The 19,339-nt window shown below is 45.9% G+C and overlaps 1 protein-coding gene across 5 annotated transcripts; it reads left to right on the forward strand.

Annotated features, from left to right (window-relative positions):
- The first annotated feature begins 2,283 nt into the window (after positions 1-2,283).
- Positions 2,284-18,892, forward strand: CCND1 (cyclin D1). Of its 5 annotated transcripts, none has more exons than XM_068194207.1 (5): positions 2,284-2,748; positions 4,464-4,679; positions 5,120-5,279; positions 10,220-10,368; positions 15,388-18,892. In XM_068194207.1, exons 1-5 carry the CDS (start codon positions 2,551-2,553, stop codon positions 15,541-15,543), a joined length of 879 nt encoding a protein of 292 aa, XP_068050308.1. In that variant the 5' UTR covers positions 2,284-2,550; the 3' UTR covers positions 15,544-18,892. The 5 variants fall into 5 exon arrangements, with proteins under 5 accessions (XP_068050308.1, XP_068050310.1, XP_068050311.1 ...); XM_068194209.1 differs by lacking the exon at positions 2,284-2,748 and adding an exon at positions 3,173-3,369; XM_068194210.1 differs by lacking the exon at positions 2,284-2,748 and adding an exon at positions 3,538-3,869.
- The last annotated feature ends 447 nt before the right edge of the window (positions 18,893-19,339 follow it).

Genomic DNA, 19,339 nt, shown 5'->3' on the forward strand with positions numbered 1-19,339 from the left:
GCACGGCGGCTCGGGCAGGCAGCGGCGGAGCGGTCTCGGTGGCTCGGGGACCGCCCGCTGCTGCCGCCGGAGCGAGCGGGGGCGGCCCGGCGGCGGTTCTGGCGCTGCCGCCCGGCCCGTCCCCTTTGTGTCGGCGGGACCGGGCGAGCCCCGGCCTAGATCTGCCCGTCCCGCCCGGTAACAGCCCCGCGCCCCCATTGGCTCCCGCGCCGCCGCTTCCTGCGGCCGCGCCGCCTCGCGGGGGCTCCCCGGGCCCCGCGCCAGCCCCGCCCGCCGCCGGCACCGCCCGCCCGCCGCGCAGCCCCGCGTCCCGCCGCGCAGCTTTTATGAATGAAGCGGCGGCCGCGTGCTCCGAGGGGGGGAAGGCACCTCGGAGAGCCCGCTCCGACCGGCAGCGACCGGGAGGATGCCGAGGCGTGAGTGCTGCGCAGCGTAGGGAGAGGGACCCGTGTGCCTGGGCAGCGTGGCCAGGAACAAATGTTCGGAAGGAGAGAGCTGGCACGATCCAAGGGAATGCGACCGGCTGCCCCAAGGGCTCGCCAAACCAGCTGCTCACCAGAAAGGTGTTGGAGGTGCAGGGCTGTTAATTAAATAGGGTCCCCCCGCATGAACATCGGAGGCACGTCCAATTCCGACCCCAGAGCGCAGGCTCGTGCGTGCTTCTTCCATTTAATGTTAAAACCTTTCCGGCCAACTAAACTTGTGGAAACAGAAGTGGTTGTCCTGTGCGTGAAGCACAATAGACAAGCAGAGGGACAGGGGACAGCTTCCTCGCTGAGGGACCCTCCGGAGTCACTCCATGGGCTGTGGCGTGCAAGGGGAACTGAGAGCGCTGGGCCTCCGACATCCTCATCCTCCTCCTCCTCCTCCTCCCGACAGACGGAGACAAAATGGAGACAAATGGTCAAGCAAACGAGTAAATGAGAAAATGGGCAGACAGTCCGTGCAAAGAGATTACATAAACACACAACTGTGCAACAACATGCCCTGTGATCTTTGGCACTGCTCTCCCTGCAGGTCACGCAGGAGAGATGCTGTGTCCTCCATGGCTAGCAGCCCCTGCCACCAGCTGGAGTTTCTGCCATCAGTGTTGTACCCCTGGCAGGTATTTGACACCCGGGTGATGCTAAAGCACCAAGGCTGAGGTTAATCTGTGCACCCCAATTTACAGCCTTCTTGCTTCTCCCTATGCCACTTTGGGGCAGGACAAGTCACTTCTCCCATGCATCAGCCTCACCTCCAGTGTTCCCCAGTGGGCCTCAAGCTGCGCTATCAGCCCCTGGGAAAGTGAGGCTTTCAGAGATGCCCTTTTTTAACAGAAACATTGCAAAGCAGAGCGTCCTCAGGTACAGGAGGCTCGGCCGGGGAGCGGGAGTTATTTACGGTGGGGCCCCATCACGCGTGGACAGAATGTCCTGGAGACGCAGACGAGGCCCCTGCAGGCTCCGGCGGCTGCTGGCACCTCCCTCCCACCCCACCAGCTCGTCTACCCATCGGTGCTGGAGGGAGCCCCGGCCTCCATTTTGCTGCTCCGCTGGGATATTTTTCCTGGGTGGCGGTGAGCAGTGGGGGTGGGGTGCCGAGCGTGGCCTTCCCCGGTGTGCGCTGCCACTGGCTGCGCCTCGGATTAGTTCTCGCCCTGTCCCCTGCCACCTCCGTGCCCCTCTGGGAAGGTGAAACCTTTAAAGTGAAAGGAAAGACCTAAAAAAAAAAAAAAAAGGTTGGAAAAATAACCATCTTGGCAGAAGGGTGGACACCCCAATTGTTTAAAAAATTTGGTGTGCAGTAAAACCATCCTGGCTGGGAAAAAAACAGGACTGAGGAAATAGGAGAAAGGTTTTCCCTTGCGATCAGCTACAAAGAGTAGGCGTTCAGGTTGGGAGTGCGCCTTTTTAAAGGACAGAATGGCAGCTACATGCCAGTGACAGCACTAATAATAATGAAAATAATAATAATAATAAAAATTATATTGATAGCAAACAGTGAGGCACTGGTTCTGCTCCACTCCCCTCCCTGGCGCCCCCGTAAAATAATACGAAGTCTCCTTGCATTTCTCTCCCTGGCGTCTGTGTGTGGCCTTAGCCCCATTCATCATTTGGCTCCCAGTGCAGAACTCGCTCCATTTTTAAAATTATGCATGATCCACTGAAGAGACAATTTGGGTTTCCCTCACTTCTCCCTTGCCCTTGAAGAAAGCGAGCCCTTGTCTCATTTGCATTAAAACCCTGCTCTCTATAAGCTGAGCAAAGGGGAAGGACTTGAAGCCTATGGGATGGCTTTAGGGCTCTGCCCCTTGCTTTTGGCTCTCTCTCTCTTTCTCATTCTCTCTCGTGCTTTGATCTCTGCTTAACAACAGTAACGTCACAGGGACTACACCAGGAGAGTTTTGTTGGAAGTTAGAAAGTTTTGCAGCCTCCAGAGGGCTGTAGCGGCAGTAGCAGAAGCAGCATCCAAGGGACTCCTGGAAGGGGAAGAGAGAGAGCGAGCGAGCGAGCGAGCGACTGACTCAGTCCTGCTGCAGAGAACTGACTCGAGGCGACGAAGGCAGACATGGAACATCAGCTGCTGTGCTGCGAGGTGGAGACCATCCGACGAGCCTACCTGGATGCCAACCTCCTCAATGACAGGGTGCTGCAGACAATGCTGAAGGCGGAGGAGACCTGCTCGCCCTCCGTCTCCTACTTCAAGTGCGTGCAGAAAGAAATCTTGCCATATATGAGGAAAATAGTTGCCACTTGGATGCTGGAGGTTTGTATCTTTCGGGGACTTTTCCTTGCAAGCTCCGGCACCGAAACGAATTAATCCGAATCCGGGGAGCCGCTGCCTCATCTCCTGCCCCCCCTCCCTTTCCCCCGGGATCGCTTCCCCGGCGCGGCACACGTTGCCTGCCCTCGGAGACGCCCGCGTGGAACGAGGGGAAGCGGCCCGAGGTGGCGGTGGCCGCCGCCGCTGTCTCCGGCTCCGTGTCCCCGCTGCCGCAGCCGGGTCCCGGCGCCGAGGGGCGGCGGACGAGCCCCCTCGCCCCCGCCCGGTGCCCCCGGGAGTCGGGGGGTGCCCGGCACCTTTTCCGGCCGTCGGGGCGAGGCGGTGCCGGCGCGGGGAGCCGGGGCAGAGCCGGCTCGGGGCTCCCCTGGCCCGGCGGGGAGCGGCCCCGGCCCGGCCGCCGAGCCCCCGGCCGCGCGGGGCCGCCGCCAGCCCCTGCCAGCTCGTGTTTTCTGGGGATTTTATTTTAAATTAATATCCTTGTACACGTATGCAAGCGGCTGCCCGTGCCAGTATTATGCGCCATCTTTGTTCTTTTATTTGCAAAGCAAAAGTGTTTATTAATCGGGAGAAAAACGAAGAAAGTCCCGGGGAGCAGAGCCAAGGGTGTGTGTGTGGCGGGGGGGAGCGGGGGAAGGGGCCGGGGGAGGAAGGTCGGGGGCCGGGGGACCCCGCTGGGGCTGCGGGCAGGGGGACCGGCCGGAGGGGCTCCGGCGTTTCTGGGGGGAGTTGCAGGGTGAAAGTTTCTTTGTTCAACGCGAAGAGAGGCTGGAGCTGCGGTCACCCCTCAAAGGCACGCTTGTGCTGCGGCAGCGAGCGGCAAGGTCGCCTGGGAAAAGCCAGTTGGAAAGGGCCTCGTCCCTGACGGGACACGTCTGAGGGGGCTCCCAGAGGGAGCCCCAGGAGCTGGGCTACATTTTCATGCCTTTTCGGAAGCCCTGTGTGCCTGCGATGTATTTTTAATTAATTTTTGAAACCGCAGCGCCCTGCCTTGCTTTGGGAAATGTCGCGCCCGGCTGTGCTGCAGGGCGAGAGAGGGAGGCGGTGGATTTCACTTCGGGGGATCCTCCTGGAGCCCCCCAGCAGGACCAGAGGCACGGGGCTCGGTAAAGGACCCCCGCCGCTTCATTTTCATCCTTTTTTGAGAGCTCGAATAATTTTTTAAATATTTTTAAATATTTTTTGAAAAGATGACGTCTGGGGAAATGAGGCTGGACGCCACCTTTGTGTCTCGACCGGAGAGGGGAATCGGCAGCACAACGGCAAATTAGATGAAAAAATAAAAGCGAAATAAATAAATCCGGGGCCGAGCCCGGCTCTGCACCCCGTTACCAATCACGGGGGTTAGCATTTTCCTCCGCTTTCCGTCTTCTTCCCTTTTCAAAATTTGTTCTTAAGGGTTGGAAAACGGGGCACAGACCTCTTCTTCGATTACCCCCCCTCCCCTTTTGCCATGAATCACCTGCGGGTTTCTAACGCAACATTTCCCCCCACTTTGTCACTCGTGACTTTCATTTTCTTTGATGCCGCTGCTTTTCCCATATTTATCCATTTTTTTCCCAACTGCCTTTCCCCCTGTCTCCTTCAACCTTGCCCTGCAAAGCCTGGTGGTGAGGGAGGAGGGAGGGCGAGAGAAGCAGGACAAGCCTGGCTTTCGCCTCAATTAAATTATTCTTCAACGATCTCTCTCCTTCTTGCAGGTTTGCGAGGAGCAGAAGTGCGAAGAGGAAGTTTTCCCCTTGGCTATGAATTATTTGGACAGATTTTTGTCGTTTGAACCCCTCAAGAAAAGCCGATTGCAATTGCTCGGAGCTACCTGCATGTTTGTGGCTTCAAAAATGAAGGAAACTATTCCTCTCACCGCAGAAAAACTGTGCATTTATACAGATAACTCCATTAGACCCGACGAATTACTGGTAATTTCACGTTCAATCACTTCAAGAATAAAAAAAATCGAAACAAACATTAAAAAAATACATAAAAAATACAGAAAAGGGGAAAAAAAAAAAAAAAGAACGGCACGTTCGGAAGAGCCGGCCGGGACTGCGGGGCTGCTGGCGGCGGGCGGGAGCTGTGGATGCGGCGGCGGGCCGGGATGGGGCCGGGATGGGATCGGGAGCGGGAGCGGGACCCCCCCGCGCTACCGGCCCGTGGCGCCGGGCGGCCCGCGGGCTCCCCCTGCCGGCCCCGGCGGGCGCTGCCCTGGCCCGGTCCCGGAATGGGGGGACCCCCGCACCCCGGCCCGACACCGGGACAGCGCTGCGCCCCGGCACCGCGTGCGAGTGGCTCTAACCACGCTCCCCCCCACTTCTTCCTCTTCTCTCCTTCCCCCTTCCCGTCCCTCTTCTCTTTGCAGCAAATGGAGCTGCTGCTGGTGAATAAGCTGAAATGGAATCTGGCTGCAATGACCCCCCACGATTTCATTGAACATTTCCTTACTAAAATGCCTCTGGCAGAGGACACCAAGCAGATCATCCGTAAACATGCTCAGACTTTTGTGGCTCTGTGCGCTACAGGTATGAGCCCTGCACGTTGCGCAAAGCGCGTTGCTCCCCGACACGCGCCCACCCCCCGGCTTGTAAAGCTTCCCGTAGCTGTTGGTCTCAGGCGCGCTCGCAGAGCTGCGGGGAGGTAGTTTAAGCCCCGATTATTGCCCCTTGTTTGCAGAAGGTGGATTACTTTGCCAGAGGTAAGTTTTTCTTTTCAGAAGATATTTTGCTTCTGAGTTGGAGTTTTGTGTGGTTGTCAGGGAGGGAGAGGGACCACCCCCCTCCCCCCCCTCCCCGTTCTCTGTAGCTCAGCGTGGCACGATTTCCTCACCTCCCCACACCGGGTTTATGTGGGGCTGCAAAAGGCTTACTGCCTGTGCGGGGAATCCGTCCCCATGTGGATTCATTCTTTAGGACAAGTTTTTAAAGGCGGAGGGAGATTTTCCCTGTGAATAGCACTGCGTGGGGGTTTTAAACCTTCCCTCTTCAAGTTGCGTCTTCTCCCCTCTCCTTGGTGGCTGGTGGATTGGAGGAGGGCCACGCGGCACAGAGGCTTTTCCTGGCACGGGACCGAGCCGCTGCCATCTGCACCCTCGTGACCACGTGCTGTGCTGGAGCCATGAGCAGGGCTGGCCTCCAAAGACGCCAAAGAGCCATGGTATCCGCGCTCCAAAGCCTCGGTGGGACGCGCGCGGCCGGTGGCACCCGATAGTGCTGTGTAGCTTGTTTTCCAGAGTTTGGATTTGGTATGAGAAGGTTGAAGGAGGATGGCAGGCACTCAGAAGGAACACGAATAAACAAAAAACAAAAAAAAAAAAAAAAAAAAACCACCCCAAAAACAACAACAAAAAAAGTTTTATTTCACAGAACTGGCCCTGCTGCAAGGCCTAAAGATAGAACGACCAAGCCATAGAAGAGAAGCTTATAAAACACTGGCATTGCTCTTCATCTTGGGTCTAACATCAGCGTGAAGGGCTGCTCATAGGTGAGGTTGCCTGGAGTAATGCTCGGTGCTGGAAGTGCCACAACCTTCAAACCCCTGGCAGCAACATTTTGGGAAAATCCAGTGTGTCCCTCCATGCCAGGTTCTACCAGATACGAGGCTGCTGCGACTCTGGAGGTGTGATTTGCTAAGTTTGGAGCTAAATAGAACGGCCACCTGGGCTCCCCTTTGGATGTAGGGATGTTTAACCTGGGTTGTTGTGTTGGCAATGACAGGGATGAAAGCAAGAGTAGTTCAAAGGTTGGAGACTTGCTAAGAGTCCAGTACTTTGATCTACTGTCGGTGTTGTTATGTTTCTTTTAGGAAGCACATCCAGAGCCTTTATTTAACACTGCTACACACCACAGCTGGAGAATGGATCAGTAAATGAGAACCATGTTCTGGAAGTTTTACTGAGCTTTTAAAAAAAACAGCGCTGAGCTCACCAGAGTTGGGGCCCTCTTCAGCTCCCTACTGGAGTTGGGAATATTGCCTGGGGAAGGAGCACTCAGGAAGGCTGCCACTAGGCTCTGTGTTTTTATTGTTATTTTTGGATGTCAGGGCTTTCTCTACCTTTTGCTTTCCTCATGACTTCTTTGTTGGCTAGTGAAGATCACATGTGGCTTAAGCAGCATCTGGACTTTGCTTTGCTGTTGCTGGGTTGTGCTGCATTTCCCCATTGCCAAAATGAACCTAGATGGACTGCAAATGCCTTGTGCTGCCTGGATGCTGTGGGGCCTGATCCAAAGTCCACTGGAAACACTGACGGCTTGCTTAAGTGGCCTCAGGGGCAAGTGCAGTCTCTCCTTTGCCTGTGCCCTCTTCTGTAAAGGAGGCTCTCCTAAGAAGAGACTGCAAAATAATGCTTGCTTAGAAAACAAACCCTTGGCCAGTTGGCTTACCAAGGTGAAGCCTGTGGAAGTGTTCGTAGATGAGTGTGTATGTGTTTGCTCAAGAAAAGAAGGTTCTGCTGCAAGGTGAAGTTGAGGGGAATTCCTCCTAGGCTCCCTCTCCAGTTGTCTGGCTAGTAGAAGTGGGTTTGTTTGATTTGGTTTGGTTTTGAAAAATCTATTTTCACCAAAGGATGCCTTTGTGCTGTGGTAGGTTTGGGAGAAAAAGCAAAAAAGAAAAAAAAAAAAAGAAAAAAAGAAAAGAAAAGGAAAAAAAATTACCAGGGCTTGTTTGAAGTTAACACATAATTGAGCTTAATGAATGGGACTTTGGCATGGCAGAGCAAGGCAGGGAGAGCTCAAAAGGAAGCAGGCCTCTTTTGGCCCAAGTTAAGACCAGTGTTGAGGGAGAACTGCAGCTCTATACAAGCATAACAATGAATAGCAACAAATATTGGAGCTTCAGCATTTCATTATGTTCCTCCGGTTATCAAAACATACCAGGCTCCTTTTTATTTATTTATATTATTATTATTCTTATTGCTGTTATTATTGTTGTTGCTTTGGTCCTCTCCAAAGGAGAAAGAAAGATCCCCCTTTGAAATGAGCCTGTTACAACTGTCCCATTCTCTGGCCTTTATAAAATTGGAAGTCTCAAGGTATGTGACCAGTTGGAACCTGTTGCATCTTGCAGCAAGTGATTTATGTTCACAGTTTTGATTTGCCTCAATGAAAAGATTTTCATTCATAGCCCCCAGCTCTCCAGACGGATGGAATTGCTGCTCCATTTAAAAAGGAAAAGGGGTGACTCGCCTTGTTAGGAATTTTTTTTAAAGCGCTGCAGCGCCTATATGCCTGCTTTGTCCTCCCTTCAGGGTGGCTGGCATTCTTCTCTCTCCTCCCCCTCCTCTCTCTCTCCCTCTCTCTCTTTTTAACAACGCTGAAGTTGTTTATTCTTTTTGGATGAAGTCTCAGATAGGCTACTGGGGATGTGTGCTTCAATTGATGGGGCCCCCTACCCCATTGTGGCTGTGTCAGGTCTAATTCATCTCACCGAAGCCCCCTTGTTCCTGAGCGCTCAATAGCGCAAGATGAGGCGATGGAGGCTGACAATGATGCCACACTCTTCACTTGGGGGCATCCAATTACAGGCGAGAGGGGCCCCCTGATTAATATGCTGAAATTAGTGGCCTCTGCCACAAATAATTCCTTGTTGAGTTGCAACAAAAAGGCAGTCCATGCTGCTTGTCTGGAGTGGTTATAGGGACAGACACAAACTGGTCATTTAAACTTCATTATCACTTTTCCACCTTGGAAAGAATGAGGGTGTGACTATGAATTCATGTTCTTGTTTACTGCTCCATTTAAAAGAAGAACGCAAATATTAATCCCAAACGTGATCCTGTCAGGACAGGCTCATTAAAGTGACACATTTTGGTCATGTCCCATTTGTGGAGCTCCGTAAACAGTGTTGGGAAGGCACTGCCACCCTACCGCTCTAAGCAACCCCATCCTGGTGGGATCCCTGCTGGGAATCTCCCATTTCCGAAATCCACCTGCAGCTCTGTGTCAGTATTTCAGTTAGGAAAAGGGGGCAAAGCAAATTTATTTTGATGTGTTTATTTTAACATAAGCAAGATGACTTTAGCTTGAGCTTGCCTTTTCACTGGCAGTGCATCCTCAAAGCTTGGCCAGAATTTTGTGTATCAGTTTAATTTTGGAGGTCTGCAGGATGCTGGGCCAAGTGCTCCTTTGGGCATTGATCAGGGCCACAGTGGAGTGTCAGAGGTGTCTGAATGAACAGATTCAGAGTCAGGACTTTCACGGAGTCCTGAAGGCTTTAGTTCCACTGGTAAAACATTTACACAAAAGTTATTTTATCATAATAAAGGAGATGCATGATTTAATACTTAAACAGTTCCACTGAGTCCTCTAAGCTGTCCATTCCTTTGATTTCATTCAGGGGTTTGACAGATGGTTTATATTTTTCCAACCCAGAGGAAGTTTTATTCTGATAAAAGCTGAGGGAATGTATCTCAGGTTCTGTTGTACTTTGTGGTGTTTCCCTTTCTCCCTCACAAAATTGGACCTTGACTTGTGCCACTTGCTTCCTTTGTTCCTGATTCTCCTTCAAGGTGTTCACTGCTATAGATCAAATGCATTCCTGCTCAGTAGAAAAGAGTCTTATCATTAAAATGTAGACTATTATTATTAAAAAAACTAGAACCAAACCAAACAAACCCAAAGGAAAAACATGCTGAATGGCAGAGATAGCCCCTTAAGGGATCCTGGGAGTGGCTCTGTGGAGAGACCTACAGCAATGCAGTCTGGAAGGGGGCCCAGCCTCTTGTCAGCATGGTGTCACATCAGAATGTAACTGATTGTCCGCCAATTCTTGGGACCCCCGTCACTTAGTTATGCCACATTTACATTAAATCCCTGTTGCCAGGATGGGTGGCAGCCACTGACAAGGGACTAGGTTGAGACAAAGCATTTTTAAGATGAAACCTTAATTTAAATATGGATTATCTGCCTCCTGACAGGGTTAAGCAGTCTCTCTTTTCTTTCTTTTTGTTGATGTTGTTGTTCATTAAAGCAATATTCCTTTGAGTGTCAGAGCAAAGGTTTCTGCTTTAAAGGGGCCCAGGACTTGTTGTTAGAGTGCACCTTGGATCTGACCATGCAACACTGCAGGATGTGAACAGGTTTTCTCAGATGTGCAGTGCCATTGACCCCCCTGGCATTATTCACAGGAGCAAAGTATTTTAACACTAGGAAAAATGGAGGCCCTGCTTATGATGAAAGTACCTCCAAGTGATGAATGGCCTCCCAGGCCCAGTGCTAGGCAGGGCCACTCTCTGCAGAGCAGTTTCTCATGTGGATAAGTGTTTGCAGGTTTGGACCTGTAACAGTTTTAGAGCAGGAGGCATCTTTCTGCTCACCATTTCCCCTGCCTTTTTGGATGCAATGGTTGTCAGCTGAAAGCCATGCTGGTACAAAGAGTGTATGTGTATGGACAGGCTTCTCCTAAAGCAATCATTTCAGTCTTTTTTTTTCTTTTTTTTTTCTTTTTTTTCTCTCCTTTCTTCATACAGATATTAAATTTATTTCAAACCCACCCTCCATGATCGCAGCTGGCAGCGTGGTAGCAGCTGTGCAAGGCCTGCATCTGGGGAACACTAACACTTTCCTCTCCTATCAATGCCTCACACATTTCCTATCACAAGTTATCAAATGTGATCCGGTAAGTGACTCTTTCTCTCGGTTGATCTCCTGCATTAAGGGTTTTTAAGAATGAATGCCTGCTTACTGCATGGGAGCTAATCTGACAGTAAATCTTGGGAAAGGTCAAGCCTCAGAGCGGGGGTTCTCAATGTGTTCTCTTGTGCCAAGCCTGCTTGTTTGGCTCTTGTGATGCCCACTGATAATCTGTGATGCCCGGTTGGGAATGGCACATCCAGCTCTGGTGTCAGGAGGAAGCCCTGCCCTCACTTAGGATGTGGCAGAGGCCGTGTTTGGCTGGGGGTCATTAAACCAGGAGTCCCTGTAAAACAAAACTTAGGGAATAAGACCAGGAAACAGTTGCTGAGAACTTGTGGTATCTCTGACCTTATCTTTGACCATTCTTGAAGCCTTTTATTGTGCCAAGTGGTGTGAAAAAGCTCTTCTTAAAAGAGTTCTAATGATCTAATTTGGTTTATTACCTGCTAGACCTTCACAGTAGATGGTATTGAATTCCTTTTTGGAACAAATGCTTGTCCCACGACTTTCTGACAAGGTAGATGGTCCTCACAGGACCCTTCATTTTGCCCTGCAGCTTCCAGGAGATGCACATCAGTAACTAGTGAGCAATAAACCTTTCATGAGTGAATGGGCCAGGAAGGGAGCCTACAAGGAAGACCTAAAGTCAATGATCCATGTCATAATGGTGTGTGAAGTTGGGGCAGAGTTGAGCTTTGTTTTGTAACAATGTGGAAGACCAATAAATGGATGCTTTAAAAAGGTTCTTGTGAGGTCTCCAAGCGCTGGACAATGAGTCAAATAAAGACAACTCTGTGGTTAGGGGCAGAATCTTGGAGTTGCTATTAAATTATTTTACATGTTAATAATTTCAATGCATAGAAAACCGTCCCAGTCCAGCCACTGCAAAACTGGGTTTGTGTAATTGGGCTTTGTTGACGGGATTGAGTGATTTAATTGCAATTAATTATTCTCAAAAGAATATTTTACTTTTGATAGACTGTGTGAAACAATTGCTGAAAAATGCAGTATCTCAGCTTGTTATTTTGTGTTATCACCTGAACAGTGCCTCAGTATTGAGGACGTTCTTTTTGCCACTTATATCACTGCAGGTGAGGTAGGACAGTGTGGAAGTGTTAAATGCTCTAAGGACCTGAAATGCTGAATACTCTAAGAAATGCTGAACTAATGGGCCTCTCAGTTTGGTTTGCACGTGTGATGCTTTTAGTCAGTTTGTGAACAATGCAGGTAATTCCAGTGTGTGGTTGGCTACTGTCCAGGGTGTTTGAAGCAGGTACTGAGGGAAAATGCTTGCTATCTGTCCAGGCAGCATCTTGATTCAAGCAAGATGATTTAACCATTCCTGATACTGGGCACTGAAGTGGATTCTCTCACATCGTGCAGAACAACGGCCTGTCCTTATGTGACTTGACTTAGTTGATGACAGAGCTCTTGGAAAAGAAAACAAAGTTGCTTTAGCAAGAAAATATGATTTTTTTTATTATTTCATTCTAATTGTCCCGAGTCATTGCAAGGCCACAGTCTGTTTGACTTGGGCTTGGTTAACAGCTTGAAAAGGGAGTAACTCCCCTCCAGCTTCCAGTGCTAAATATATTCATGTGTTAGGTAGAAATAAGGATTTTGTATGGATTGCTACAGAAAATTAGCATCACAAAGTTCTGTGTATGCACAGGTATATTGTTGTGTTTGGAGTGGAATAAGGGAACAGCAACTTCCACTGCAGTTGTTCTGGGAGAGGAATCTGCTTGGTTTCATACAGAGCATGATTCCCCTGCAGGGAGACTTTCCCAAAATACCTGTCTATGTAACCCATGGTATCAAATGCCATTCCTGCTATCCCATTTCACTAGGATTTGTATGATGCATGCTGTGCCCCAGTGATGGTTCCCCTTGTCAGGGAAGAGGTTTTATATTGGATAGTCTTGGAATGTTAAGAGCAGGGCTGGTGTTCCCCCTCATGATCCGTTAGCTGGAGCACAGATCTGTTGGATTTCAGGTTACATAATTACACTTTTTTACCTTTAGTCTCAAAGAGAGCTGAATCTAAAGTAAAATGAATATCACCTGATTGGAATTCCTTTATGGTTCATGTTTATATGTTGGTAGGAGTCCAATTTCCCATTTTGCCTTTGATCAGGGGTAATTAGAAGTCAGATAATCACAATTAGAAGTCTTGGGCTGTCTTCCATCATTCTGTTTTTGACCCCATCATCCAAACAGATGGAATTTTACCTGACATTCATTTCCAGGCCAGAAATTTGCTGAACTAGATTAGATTGGGTCTCCATGCTGTCTGTTAGTGCATTGGAATTTGCCTCCTGCCTGCCCCTTCTCAGAGGCACCTTCAAACATGTGCTTGTTATCCAGAACGGGTCAGGCAGGAACAAAGGACTTCCAAGCAGTTCCTTTTTTGTTGTTGTTTGTTTCCTTTCCTATGTGACCCTGGAGTCTGATCATGTCCACTGTGTCTTAAAGGTATTTGACCACTTCAGTTAAGCTAGCAAGTCTTTTTTTTTTCTTTTTTTTTCTTTTTTTTTTTTTTCACTGAGGAGCTTAATTAATCCAGGAAGGGTTTATGACCTTGAACAAACTGTGGGCATTGAAAATTTGGGTAGTGAAGCAGAAAAGTTGTTGGGAGAAGTTATCAGAGTAATGCACAAGTTTTGTATTTGCTTTTCAGTGTTGGGAAGTCCTGAGAATGAAAGCAGCTTTGGTGAGGTTGTTCACAGTGAATTTTATGTTTTGCAGTTGTTTATTGCTAGCTCTAATGCATTCCTACAGGCAAACTATTTATCTAATAGCCATGTGAATAAGACATGGACAAAATGCCTTAAAGAGTAAAAAAACCTTTTCATTCAACTACAGCTTAAGATAGTCTGTTCATAATATATTGTGAAGATTGTTTTTTAAAAAACTGTTACAGCATGCTTCACTCTGAGAATTTTAAAGGAAAAAAAATCTGTGGGCAAAAAGTACCTTAAAATTACATAGTCCTATGTAATTATTCATAACTGGACTCCAGAGGGAGAAGAATAGATATTTATAGAAATTCTTTTGAGTGGTTTTAGTTTTCAGAGCTCAAACACGCTGTATGCAAATGGTCAGGACTAAAAAAAAAAAAAAAAAAGCCCACGAAGTTCCCATCAAAACTCACCATAAAATCTACTCCCACCTGAAAAAAACCAAAAAAAAACAACCCAAAACAAAACCCAAGATGATTCATTTTGCTCTGAAAAATTAAAATGCTTTCAGTTTGGACCACTGAACTTGCTAGAAGAGAATTATCCTCAGAAGTGGCTTAGTAAAGCCAGGAACACCTAAAGCTGTGCTGGTGTGGACTCTTTAATGTGTCTGTGGTACAAGGGGGAGCCTTACAGTCAGGATTGATCCGTCATATCTGGAGGAGGGCTGGGTGCAGGGACTTCATAGAGACCTTATTGTGGAGGCCAGAGGTATGCAGCAGCCAAAGGCATGATGACTTTAGGATATGAGGCGTTTCTTTTTGTCATTTAAAACGTTGTGTGTCTCTGTCAAGAGGAAATATTACACTAGGGTTTAAACCAGGAAAGGTCATAGGTTATGTGTTTTCAGTGAGCTGTACTGATGGTCTGATCTGCTTAGAGGTAGGATTAACCTCCCTCTCTCTCAGAAAGGACTTGCAGAGAATTGTTTGCTTGGGTTTCTAATCTTATTTTACCCCAAATGCCATGTGCCCTTATTGGTGGCAGAGGAGATTCTTGTGGTAGTGGAATCAGTGAAAAGCTGGTAGATCACACAAGAAGCCTCTGAATGAAGGCAGAATTGAAACTGGGAAATAAAGAAAACAGCAGGCAGGTCACCCTCTCAGGAAAACAACATTCATTCTCAGTCATGCACATCCTAACACTTTTGACGGCAATTTATCATGGAAGACTGGGTTCACCGCAAGGGCTAACACATGTCATAGGTTAAATCAGAAAAGGCAGTGCTGAAAGGAAACTTCAAAGTCCTTCATACACAGAGTTAAAGATGTTGGGGGAAAAAGCTTACCATGTTTGTTATAAAGATAAGGGTAAACAGCACGCCGGATGAGTTTTGGCAGAATGCTGTGGGATTGTCTGGCCTGTTTAGGGCACCATTTCTGTGTCACTGCAGTGGGTGTACAGGCCTCCACCGCCTGCAGGAAGTTGTGCAGGCTGAGCTAAAAGGCCTTCTCCAGTTCTGGTTGCTGGGAACCTGATATCTCTCCTCATGGTATGGCATAATGCCTGGGGGAAGTTGCCTTTCCCCACCACAGACAGGATCTTCCTTAGTTCTTTATGGTTTTTTAATTTCTAGCGAGGCCTGTGCAGCCTCCTGAGCCCCGAGGAGGAATGTGTGCACATCCAGCTTGGAGAAAACGCTTTGGAAGTGGGAGGAAAAGGTCTCACCCTGACTGAGATTTCCAGGTGGATGTGGTAGCACACAGGAAGCTTGGATGGGCTTGGTAGTGCATGGTTAGGGAGGCGCTTTGTGGTGCTTCTGAGAGACCCTTTTGGGGTCCGACAGTCCAGTCCATCTCTGGAGATGCTTTCAGGGTTAGGAATTAATCAGCTGCCCACAGCTGGACATTGCAGCAGCTGGCAGGCATCTTAACATGTATATGGCATTTCTATCGTTGGAATTTAGCCTTGGGAAGAAAGTCGGTGTTGGTGAGCATTGCTTCTAGCAGATTCTACTGCTGAAGGGTTCCTGGGGTAAAAGTAGAAACCACAGTGGTGAGCAGTGGGCTTGCAGAGAACTGTAAACTGCACAGGCAGAGAAGCAGAAGTGCAAGGCACAATCTGCAAAAAAACAGGCTTGCTCAGCCAGTCCTTTCACTGTCGGGTGCTTCTGCTCTTCCCACCCTCCTTTCCAGCCTGCTGCTCTCCCAGATAACCCGGTAACATTTCTCTTGCTTTGTCAAGAAACTGGTGTTTTAGCCTGCGATCTTTCTGAAGGACTCTTGGGTCTCTCTCACTCTCTCCATTGCACCCTCCTGCAGGACTGTTTACGAGCCTGCCAAGAACAGATTGAGTCCCTCCTGGAGTCCAGTCTACGCCAGGCACAGCAGCACAACGTATCTTCAGAAACAAAGACTGTAGAGGACGAAGCAGACCTCTCCTGCACACCTACTGATGTGCGAGACGTGAACATTTAAAGAGGACTTCTTCCTAAATGGATTTGCTTGGCAAGAAAAGCAGACAAAGAAAGGGCATCTGAGAAGGAATCGGCATCAGGATCTCCCCCCCAGAAACCCTTTTCTCCAGGACATTTTTATATCAGAAGGGAAAACCAATCGTGTTATATTTTTTTTCTTGCTCTGTCTCCCTTCCATCTGTGACTTCAAACAAACAAATAAACAAAAAATACCCCAAAAACTGTCTTAAAAAAAGAAAAAAAATAGTATTTGCATTACCCCCAGGGGTTTGTGCTACAAAAATAGAGGATTTTATACAATAATAATCAACTAGTTTTTTATATTAAAGTGTTCTTGTCTGTATGTTGTAAAAATAGGCATTAACACACGAAATGTCTCCAGGGGAGGTATTAGATTTGATTTCTTACATATAAAACAAACCAACCAACCATTTTTAAAGTAGAAGAGGTTTTTTTTTTTTTTAGATAGTAAATGAAATATTCTTTTTCTTTAAAAAGCATAGCTTTAACGCAGTTCTAGGCTTTTCTGTATCTTGCTTGCTTATGCATTTAGTCACTTTATAATTCATCTGTAAATGTTTATTTTATTTCCTTAGGTTTTTTTTTTATCCTCTTCACCTTTTAAATGGTTAACGTAGCCCTTAAGTTAGTGTATGTTAGTATGCAGCATTATTATGTGTTAATCTTTTTTTTTTTTTTTGTGCCTGTGGATTGCCTGTGCATTGAGGCATTTGTAGGGTTCCAGCTTAGCATGGTTGGGAAAGGCCAATGTACTACTCATACAGGACCCTATTATAAAGAGAAACCGAAATAGTGACATAATATATTATATTTTTGTAATCTTCCTATTTTTGTAGTTACCTGTGTAAAAATGCTGTTCTGACCCCACAGATATTCAGCCTAATTATGGTCAGGTTCAATCCACAGTTCAGTCTTTTTTTTTTTTTTTTTTTTTTTTTTTTTTGTTCGTTTGTAATATTCTAAAACCATTCCATTCAAAGCACTTTCAGTCCATTAGATATAGGAAATACATTCTCTTATTGTGTGGGATTTTTTTTTTGTTTGTTTGTTTTTTTAATGGAATGGTTTGGAAATATATAAAGTGCTTGTTGGCAAACTTGGAATTGCAAAGCAAGTGCATTTAACTATGGTGTTAGAGGAGAGGTGATTCTTTTTTTCTGAAGGTTGTGTTCCAGTGAGAGAAAATTGCATTCACAAATTGCCAGGATATCTTCCTTTCCTTTTCTATAGAAAAGTTTGAAGTTTAGAATCCTTTGGTGCCAACTCATCTTTATAAATTAGGGGCCTTAAAGGTTCACATATAGGACACATAGTTTTAAGGATTATCGCTAGATGTTTTTACAATTGAAGGTTTTTAAACACTAAAATATATAATTTATAGTTAAGGCTAAAAAGAATATTTATTGCAGAGGATGTTCGTAAGGCCAGTATGATTTGTAAATTAATGCAATCGCCCCTTTTGAAAAAGAAAATCTTTCTACCCTTGATGTTGCAGTTTTAACCCAGCTTATTAAAGCAAAAAAAAGGACACGCTTCAAAGAACAAACCCAAAACCAGGCAGTCTATTTGGCCCCTTCCTATACATTTTCAAAAGCAGTCTAACCATGAAAAAACGCCATAGTTAATAGATATGAAAATTGGAGTACTTGAAAGAAGTTTTTATTCCAGTATATGCCCCGTTGTTTTTTTTTTTTTTAATTTAGCTACAAATAGAAAATTTGCACATCTTGGCTATGTATCTTTTTATTATTATTTTAGAAAGTAGCTGAAGGGACGTGGACATAGCTGTTGAAGTTGATGCTCGAGGAGAATGTGATGGTGAAATGTATGTGAGAAAACTGCCGCTAAGGTGTTGATTGTAAAAAAAAACAACAACAACAAAAAAGAACAAAAAAAGGAAAAAAAGATAAAAAATTCAAAAGATAAAAAAAAAAGAAAAATACAAAAGAAAAGGAGTGGATGCTCCATTTTTATTGAGCTGCTATGGATAAATTCCCAGCATGGTTTGAAAAAAATTAACATTGCTTTTCTGTATCTTTGTCATTGTGTTTTGCTGCTATTTTGTGGATCATTTTTTTTGTTATACAATGTCATATACTGCCATGTAATAGGTTTTAATTTTCTCATAGAAAATTATATTATTGACATCATTTTTTTTTGTAGATTTTTTTATGTGATCAGTTTTTACTTAATGTGATTACTGCTCTATTCCAAAAAAGGTTCCTGTTTCACAATACCTCATACTTCAGTTACCCGTGTCTAGACCAGGTTTTGATGTTCTTACAGTGCCTCATAGTTCTACTGCAAACGGAAATGCATCGAACGTTGCTCTGAATGGGTCTCTGCATTAATTTAAAAACCAGCAGACATTTCAGAAGATCAATTAATGTCAAGGGTTGGTTGTTTTTTTGTTGTTTTGGTTTTTTTTTTTTTTTTTTTTTTTTTTTTTTGTTATGCATTTTATAAAGCTGGATTCTTTGTCTGATCTGGGGTTTATTATCATAGTAGTTTTAAGTTGTGTTATTAGCCACATTGATATATGAAAGGTGCATTATAATATCTCTTGTGTGCCACCTGATGTGGTTCTCCCTCAGCTGGGACACATCATTTGGTATAATAGGTTATCTTCTGGAACTCTAAGTATTTTGTGTGTTTAATCTGTTATGATATACTAGGGGTTTTTTTTGTTTGTGTTTTTTTTTAATTATAGCATAATGCTAATTTAAAAAAAGCCTGTAAATCTCATAAATAAGCCAGCTAACAGAGTTGTATGCTGAAGAATAATCTAGCTGTTGCCTGTATGCTGCTAAACCAAAACAGAATTAGAACTCATTTTGAGGCAAATGCAGTTAAGATCCTACATAGTGCATAAATAAACATTGCAATGCTACTAGCAGTCGCAGGACCCAGGAGGACTGGATACATTCTGTCCAAATTTCAGGAACATTTCTTACTGCTTACCTCATAAAACACTTCTGTTCGTGGCATCTCTGTGTCTCTGAACCAAACATGATTATTGAGTTTAGTGCTTGTTGGTTTTATTATGTGTTACACTGAGTGGTAGTGTGTACTGCAAATTTTTTAAAAATATTGTATGTACTGAAAAAGGCCAAATCCAGATAAGTGGGTTCATGTGCCAACAGAGATGCTTTATTTGTCACGTTATTATAACAATCTGTAGTAAGCAAAAGCAATTCAGATTTGTACATTTTTATATTGTACTTATTGGCATAACTGGTCTGAAATGCACATTTTCACCAACAGACCTGTAACAGACAAGTTTCCAGCAAAAAAATATAAAGTCTAGAAATAAAATTGGTAAAACCCAACTGTTGTTGTCTTTTAATTTCCATTTTTTAAAATTGCCTTGAAAATGCTGAATGGTTGTAACTCCCTGCTGCTGGGAGTAAAGCATATGACATTTTCTAGGTTTGACACATTTTAGAAACTTCTGTTGTTATTTTAGGAAACTGTGGGTGTTTAGAGCCATGGGTAGGTAACTGCCTGCCTGTCACACCAACGTGTCTTCTTAAAGAAGCAAAATATTTTTTTCCCTGCCTGAAGACTATTTTTTCACATTAAAGGAAATTAGTCATAGTAAAATACCATTTGGTGGTTCATGTGAATAAAGGGTAAAACAAAGTAGGTGTTGGATGGCACAGAACGCTTGCTGGTATTTTCTCATCAGTGGAAGGTTTTGTGTCCCAGAAGACCTTTACAGAAGACAGTTGGTTTTAAAACCCAGTTGGTTAAGCTGCCGTCTTCTCTGTGCCTTC

Source organism: Anomalospiza imberbis, chromosome 6, assembly GCF_031753505.1.
Source record: "Anomalospiza imberbis isolate Cuckoo-Finch-1a 21T00152 chromosome 6, ASM3175350v1, whole genome shotgun sequence".
Taxonomy (NCBI): Eukaryota; Metazoa; Chordata; class Aves; order Passeriformes; family Viduidae; genus Anomalospiza; species Anomalospiza imberbis.